At 33.4% G+C, this 8064-nt stretch overlaps 2 protein-coding genes across 3 annotated transcripts; both read left to right on the plus strand.

Moving 5' to 3' along the window:
* Positions 1-2851: 2851 nt before the first annotated feature.
* Positions 2852-7139, plus strand: LOC112465343. 2 transcript variants are annotated; one of them, XM_025032855.1, is made up of 4 exons: positions 2852-3359; positions 3493-3774; positions 4829-5106; positions 7051-7139. In XM_025032855.1, the coding sequence occupies exons 1-2, from the start codon at positions 3141-3143 to the stop codon at positions 3757-3759; spliced, it is 486 nt and encodes a 161-aa protein (XP_024888623.1). In that variant the 5' UTR covers positions 2852-3140; the 3' UTR covers positions 3760-3774; positions 4829-5106; positions 7051-7139. The 2 variants fall into 2 exon arrangements, with proteins under 2 accessions (XP_024888623.1, XP_024888622.1); XM_025032854.1 differs by lacking the exon at positions 7051-7139 and adding an exon at positions 6818-6967.
* On the plus strand, positions 7104-7953 carry LOC112465344 (protein LLP homolog). Its single transcript, XM_025032856.1, has 2 exons — positions 7104-7355; positions 7619-7953. Exons 1-2 carry the CDS (start codon positions 7196-7198, stop codon positions 7891-7893), a joined length of 435 nt encoding a protein of 144 aa, XP_024888624.1. The 5' UTR covers positions 7104-7195; the 3' UTR covers positions 7894-7953.
* Positions 7954-8064: the final 111 nt, after the last annotated feature.

Genomic DNA, 8064 nt, shown 5'->3' on the forward strand with positions numbered 1-8064 from the left:
CTACACATAGTAAATCAAATCATTTATAGTTCTTCTTCGTTTTTTTTAAATTTGTTCCGTCCCGCATCATGGACGCGGATGCGAGGTGCTATATAGTGCTACGCTATTATAGGTATCACCGAGATAAGCCAACGACCAATGACCATCGCTTATCGATAATTTTAGTCGCTCATTGCGAAAATGCGTTCTACGACTGAATAACGATAGCTTACTACTTACAGAAATAATTTTTGCGGGACGACGCGACGTCCTGATTCATCTTTCTTCGTCGAACTATAATAGAAGTATGTGTAAATGTCTAGACGAGACATTTTTACTTACGCATCAAGAAACGTTATATAGGAAATATTACGATAATCACGATATTTGCGAATAATGTAATTAATTATTTTTATTACGATAATCACGATATTCGCGAATAATGTAATTAATTATTTTTTAGTAATATTTCTTATTTTTACATATATAATCTTGTATATATAAAAATAATATATATATATGTATTCTAATTAAATTTTTTACTGATCTAATTAATAAAACATTACAACTAACAAAAATGCAAGATGTAATTATAATAAATATACAATTTGGGCAATAGAACAAATTGTTTAATAAATCGTTCTGTAGAAAACGAAAATACATAGCGCTTTAATACACATGTATACGTAATTAAACATTTACTTTATAACGTGAAAGCAATATCATATAATCGTTTGGAGTGTATTATGCATTCTTATTTCCACTCTTCCAGTATTATTATTAATGTCAAAACTGAATCTTCTTTGTTTTAATTTTTTGGAGGAAATGGCCCCTCTCCGATAGGTCTGTTATCGTTTTCAATTTTTCCAGGAACACATTTAGCTTTATATCCCAGGCATACTAAATCACGACAGCATTGTTCGGTGAGCTGGCACTATAATCATAACGATTCGTTAAACAACAATGTCTTCCGTTATAAATACGTATATTGATTGCGATATTAGAAATTGTGATATTAAATTATAATTAGTTAAAGTTGTAAAAAATATAATGTGTACACGATTTTCGTATAGAGAAGAAATCACAAGCGCACAATTATTATCTTTACTTTTTGTTATTTCTATTATTACTTACATATCCGAGCCAGGGAGAGCATACAGCCTTAGACTCCGTAGAACTTGGAGCAGTCGTTATGCCGTTGATAGCGACTATGACGATTAAAGCGAATACCAAGTACTTCATTGTAATGGAGAAATCTTCTGCAAATGTTTAATAGAAAAAGTAAATCAAGACTGAGTATACTCAGCGTGACACTTGATGAAATTGTGACTATAAGGAGAGGAAAAATGACGTAAGAGCTAAATTATTCTTGCAACGTACAGCGCAAAATGAAAAAAATTATTGTTGTAGTATGTTAAAATATACTAAATATTCGCATTTTATTACTCTCTAAATCTAAATAAGTGAAAAGTCACTGGAGTGGCATACTTTAGACTGATATGCCACTCCAGTGACTTTCCACTGATTTAGAGAGATACAATGTAATATGTGAAAGCAAATATTTATTTTAATTCGGCAACTGTTGAGCAGTTAATTTTTTTCCTTGATTAAACATAATTTGACATATATGGATTATTTATTAATTACCCAAATAAAAAAAGTTTTCGATATGTTTTACAAGTCTGCTCTATATCGATTACAAACACTATTTTATTGAAAAATGTTTCTATTTTAATGTACGTTGCAAGAATTCTTATAACGTATTTTCTCGCTTCAACGTCAATTCAAGATGAATGATTATAGTGTATCTGAATACATTTAGAGATTAATGACACTCGAATATATATGCGCGATTAACGATATTAATTAAAAGAAGAATGCGCATATTTTTCAATTAGCATACGTATATAAAACTGTAAGTAATACTATTAAGTTAGATACCGAAAATTTTCAAAAGACGCTTATGACTTAAAGAGACTCACTCAACTACAATTATATGACGGACACTCGTAAATTTATAGAGCAATCATCATAATCTTATTTGAGAAATCAAAGCCGATAAACTCCTATCATCAATATGTTTATTTTTTCTGTCTATAGATATCTCGGAAAAGATATGGATCTGATAGTTTACTTAATCTTATTAAACTTACTATATTACCTGCGCATAAATATTTTGCGAATATGAAAAGTTTGTATTAAAATTTATTTAAAAATTAATTATTTTTTAAAAATTCTTTCTTGGGCTCTAAATACTAAAAAAATATGTAGTAGTAGTAGTAATAATAATAACAATAATAATAATTTATTTCTGCCTTTTTGCGGGGTACAAAAGGACTCCTTTTACAAAACACTTATCTCTATAGCCCGCCTCTCTCTCTCTTTCTCTCTTTCACCTATTCCTTGCGGCCGTACAACTTACCGCTCTCTCTTCCCTTTCTCCACCGCGCTTTTCTTTCTCATACTTTCTCTCTCGTCTTTCCTCGCCGCATATAGGTATATATACGTTTTTACATTCTACGTTCTTTATAATTACTATTTACTATTTAACAAATTACAGTTTATAATTTACTGGTTCTCCACTTTTTATTACGATTTTTTTTCTCTCCACTCTGTCTTCTTTTCCCTCCGTCTTCTTTGTCCCTTTTATACTTAATATTCCTCCACAGATGTAAAGAATATATTTTTAAATTTTAATTACCGTCTTTATTATAAAAGAATTATTATAAAACGTTTTCAAGACTACAAAATATTATAGATATAATTTGTAAAATAAGATAAAGAATGTAAGAATAAAAATTCAATATTAATAATAGGAATGAATAATAATTGATAGTAATTAATATAAGGTCAAAATTTTTTGAGGAAGTCGTTTATTTTTATTGTAAAATGGAAATTTATACGCCTCATCCATCAAACAGCACAGCAATAATTATAGGACATTATTGCTGTGCTGTTCGATGGATGAGGCGTATAAATAAACAGGCGCTTAAATAAACATGGAATATTTCTCAATAACGACACTTACACACTACCTGACGACTTGAGGCAATATTACTCGGAGGTACCGGAATATAAGGCAAAATGTCCAATGTATTGCAATCATTACATTTTGCCTTATATTCGAGTAACTCCGAGAATGGGCGACGATAATAGTAAAGATGGAGAGTGAAGAGGACAAGTGGAAGGTATTAGATGCAAGGAAAAAGGAAGGGAGCAGATTGAGAGTGAAAATGGATGAAGATAAATCACTGGAGACGAGGGTAAGAGAAAGAGAGGAGAAAGGCTGCCGGCTGAAAATCCACGGATTTACCGACACCTCCGAGCGGGCTTACGCAGTCATCTACTTGCAGACCGAAGACGAAAGCGGAAGAGTAGAGGTAAGGATGGTGGCCGCCAAAACTAAATTCGCTCCTTTAAAACAGGTGACGTTACCTCGGCTCGAGTAATGCACTGCTACGCTTCTCACTCGGCTAGCTGCTCACATTTAGTTCATCCGTACGTGGCAAACAGGGTGAGCGAGATCCAGATCTCGCTGCCGGACGCACTGTGGCACCTCATCCCCGGACGAGACAACCCGGCGGATTGTGCCTCTGGAGGACTTTCTCCGCGAGAGCTGCTCGGCCATCCACTCTGGTGGCAAGGGCCATCTTGGCTTCGGGCGGAGTCTGGACTGTGGGGGGCTCCTCCGACGACGATCGAATACCGTCGCGCGATTCTCGGAGGAGCTCTACGGAATTGACAATCGGAACAATCGAAATGCGTATATTTTTCAATTAGCATACGTATAAAACTGTAAGTAATACTATTAAGTTAGATACCGAAAATTTTCAAAAGACGCTTGGACACTCGTAAATTTATAGAGCAATCATCATAATCTTATTTGAGAAATCAAAGCCGATAACACCAATCGATAAACTCCTATCATCAATATGTTTACTTTTTTCTGTCTATAGATATCTCGGAAAAGATATGGGTCTGATAGTTTACTTAATCTTATTAAACTTACTATATTACCTGCGCAAAAATATTTTGCGAGTATGAAAAGTTTCTATTAAAATTTATTTAAAAATTAATTATTTTTTAAAGATTCTTTCTTGGGCTCTAAATACTAAAAAAATATTCAAAAAATAATTAAAAATGATCGAACCAATGTAAAAAGTAGTAGTAAAAGTAGTAGTAGTAAAAAGTATGTAGTAGTAGTAGTAGTAGTAGTAATAATAATAATAACAATAATAATAATAATAATTTATTTCTGCCTTTTTGCGGGGTACAAAAGGACTCCCGCTCCTTTTACAAAACACTTATCTCTGTAGCCCGCCTCTCTCTCTCTTTCTCTTTTTACCTATTGCTTGCGGCCGTACAACTTACCGCTCTCTTCCCTTTCTCCACCGCGCTTTTCCTCCTCATACTCTCTCTCGTCTTTCCTCGCCGCATATAGGTATATATACGTTTTTACATTCTACGTTTTTTACAATTACTATTTACTATTTAACAAATTACAGTTTACAATTTACTGGTTCTCCACTTTTTATTACGATTTTCTTTCTCTCCACTCTGTCCACTTTTCCTTCCATTCTCTTTGTCTCCTTATACTTCATATTTCTTCACAGATGTAAAGAATAAATTTTTAAATTTTAATTACCGTTTTTATTATAAAACGTTTTCAAGACCACAAAATATTATAGATATAATTTGTAAAATAAGATACAGAATGTAAGAAGAAAAATTCAATATTAATAATAGGAATTAATAATAATTATTGATAGTAATTAATATAAGGTTAAAATTTTTTTCGGAAGTCGTTTATTTTTATATATCTTCAATATTTTTTTGTTTGTTACACTAGAGAAGCTGACCGCAGCCTATGTCGCATAGTATCATGCCGAAAAATTTGAATGTGGCGAATGCAGCAAGTGCGGTAAATGCGACGATGACGAAAAATTCGAATGCAGCGAATGTGGCGAATGCGAAGTTAGACAAGACTCATCTGTTGCAAAAGTACCTACCTCGATCTATCCCAACCGGAAAATGAGATCCAGGTGCAGTACATCTGGATCGACGGAAGTGGCGAGGAATTATGTAGCAAGATCAAAACTCTGAGCTTCGTGTCAAAACATCCTTCCGGTAAGCGTATTAATAATCTGATAGTTAATTAATTAATACCGGGATAGTTAATTAATTGTTGAAAATTGTCATTGAAAAAATCGTGTCGAGTTTGCCCCGAACGTCGTTTTTCACTTTTGTCACTCCAAAAACATAAAAAATTTTAAAATATGCAAGAACTATTATCGGATTTGTATAGAGCATCAAATTTTCCATCAAATTTTCCATTCCCATGGAGGGCCTTTAGAATAGTCCATTTTTATCAAATAAAATTTTATTTAACGGTATAATAGAAAATGTGAAAAATTATATATATGTGTTGTATGTCGGTGAAGTTGGCATATCATTTTCTAGCAGATAAAAAATAAAAGAGAGTTCTTGTCGCATGCAGTCGAGTTCTATAGTTCCTGATACTTTTTAGCGATAGTTCTGGTAATTTTGCCAAAAAATCCATTGAAAAAATTATCTGCTAGTTTTCCATAGCATGGAGTGAAATGCCGATGAAATCTCGGAGTTCCGGTTAAAACATTTTTCCAATAGTTCTGAACACACTGAAGCATTTTATAAAAAGTTCCTGATACTAGCAATGTTACATGATTTTTTTATAAATTAATACTGCCCGAAGTACTTAAAGAGAATAGAGTGATATGCTGTATGAAATGTCGGAGTATCGGTTTATCTAAAATATTTTTTGAATAGTTCTGAGCATACTGAAGCACTTTCTGAAGAGTTCCCGACACTAGCTATATTGCAAGATTTTTTTATAAATTTATATCGCCCAAGAGTCGCGTACTTATAGGGAGAATAGAGTGATATGCTGTACGAAATGTCAGAGTTTCGGTTTATGTAAAATATTTCTTGAATAGTTCTGAGCATACTAAAGCATTTTCTAAAGAATTCTTGACACTAGCAATGTTGTATGATTTTTTAATAAATTTAAATCGTCCGAGCGCCGCGTACTTAGAGAGAATAGAGTGATATGCTGTGTAGAATCTCGGAGTTCCGGTTTATATAAAATATTTTTTGAACAGTTCTGAACATACTGAAACATTTTCTAAAAAGTTTCCGGCACCAGCAATATTGTATAATTTTTTAATAAATTAATACCGCCCAAAAGCCGAGTACTTAGAGAGAATAGAGTATTCTTCCCCCATTATAATGTGCTCCAAGAAGATTGTATCGCATTATAATAACAAAGAATGTTCAAGAGTAGTGCAAAATCCTGCAAAATTCTGCGTGATTATCATTAAATTAACACTACACGCAGACACCGTGGGCCTTTTAAGGCACAGTCGATTTTTCATTCATAATTCTCACGGGACGCTTGTGTCAGCTCCCCTGTCTAAAAAAAACTTGGTTCCAGCAATAGGCTACATAATAGATGTAAGCATAGAAATCACTTTTTGAAACCTCAAAGATGATACATAAATTTTTATAGATTTTTTTAACACTTTCAAAGAATCGCCGCTTTCAAAAACTCGCTTTAAACTTAAAATTCCCAGTAGGGTATCTGGATGAGTGCTTCAAAAACAATTTAATGCACAATCGTGTAAATCACACTCGAAAGAACGTGAGAAGTAGAGAAATTATCGAATGTAAATCATTTTTTAAATGTAAACATAAAAAATTATTTTATAAAGAACTAAATATTTTGAGAACATAAATGGCTTAATAATAAGTTTTCCATAACAAACATAGCATATTTTATTCTTTAATTTTTGGTTTTTCGTAGGAAATTGTTTCGAAACGCATAGGAAATTATTTCGGAAAAGAACCGAAGACTGTGGTTGTAGCGTTACCCGCTGAAAATATCGTGGACATGGCTACGTATTATAGTTGTTTATTGTTTATTCACGTCCATTTTATGCTCATAGAAGTCATAGAGCCTACCAGTGGACGGTTCCAGGTTCCACTGAAAACGCGAGCATGTCCTACTCTCAGACTTTTCTAACTTTTCTGCTGCAGGTAACAGATGGTAACAGATCTCGAGATCTCAACTAGTTCGCTAGTTCCGCGTCGAGTGGTTCGGGCGTGGTTCCGCGTGTTTCAAACATAACCTTCAATAACCTCTTTTATTCAACCGCATGTGCACTACGCACAAGTGTGAAAAATGGCTAAATCTCTACGCAGTAAATGGAAAAGGAAATGCAGGGCGATCAAGAGAGAACGTTACGCGGTAAAAGAATTAGACAGACTGAAGAAAACTCTTGGTATTGATGCTAATTCATCGAAGGATGTCGAAATGGCAGACATTAGCGAAATCGCTACTGGTAAGATCCACACTAACTGCATTAATTGTTTAGTAGTTTAGTTAAACCCTTATAATGACTGTTTTAGGGCCAGTTTCACCAACATCGATTAACCGTAACCTTCGATTAAACTAACTCTTCGTCTCTTTCTAAGGGGAACAGTTGGAAAGAGATGAAGAGTGAGTTTAATCGAAGGTTACAGTTAATCGACGTTGGTGAAACTGGCCCTTAATGTTGTATACATATATTATAATGTAACATGGTATTATTTTTACAATTAATAGTTGTCAACGCTGAAAAAGTAAAAGAAGATGTGAAGGCTAAGCGGGTCAAAGATGCGGAGCCTCAGACCGAGACAGGTGAAGAACAGATGGAAGTGGAAGGTGCTAGAGTGTATAATAAGAAAACATTACGGGATCAATATGGCAATTATCCTGCGTGGATGAGCCACAGGAAGATAATGAAGCACAAAAAGGGCAGAGCAAAAACGAAAAAAGCAACCAAGAAGCCAGGCAAGAGACTTACTAGACGACAGAAGAAAGCAAAGGAAGAAAAATAAAATTCTTTAATTGTCGAATCAATTTTTATGTTACTTACTAATTTTTAAATATTATGAATATTGCTTTCTTCTTTTGTAAAAATAAAAAAATTTATGAAAGAAAGAATATTTTATTTCTAGAAAAAATTATAAACAAGTATATTCAGTCTAGTATGAATTGATAAGTACAAA

The sequence above is a fragment of the Temnothorax curvispinosus genome, unplaced genomic scaffold (genome assembly GCF_003070985.1).
Source record: "Temnothorax curvispinosus isolate PA1 unplaced genomic scaffold, ASM307098v1 QBEX01015130.1, whole genome shotgun sequence".
NCBI classification, from domain to species: Eukaryota; Metazoa; Arthropoda; class Insecta; order Hymenoptera; family Formicidae; genus Temnothorax; species Temnothorax curvispinosus.

Bases quoted from the DNA above. Each gene is read 5' to 3' on its own strand.
- LOC112465344 (XM_025032856.1), top strand. From the start codon at position 7,196: ATGGCTAAATCTCTACGCAGTAAATGGAAAAGGAAATGCAGGGCGATC. The intron at 7,356-7,618 runs GTAAGATCCACA...TACAATTAATAG, and splicing joins CATTAGCGAAATCGCTACTG to TTGTCAACGCTGAAAAAGTA.
- LOC112465343 (XM_025032855.1), top strand. From the start codon at position 3,141: ATGGAGAGTGAAGAGGACAAGTGGAAGGTATTAGATGCAAGGAAAAAG. The intron at 3,360-3,492 runs GTAAGGATGGTG...CGTGGCAAACAG, and splicing joins ACGAAAGCGGAAGAGTAGAG to GGTGAGCGAGATCCAGATCT.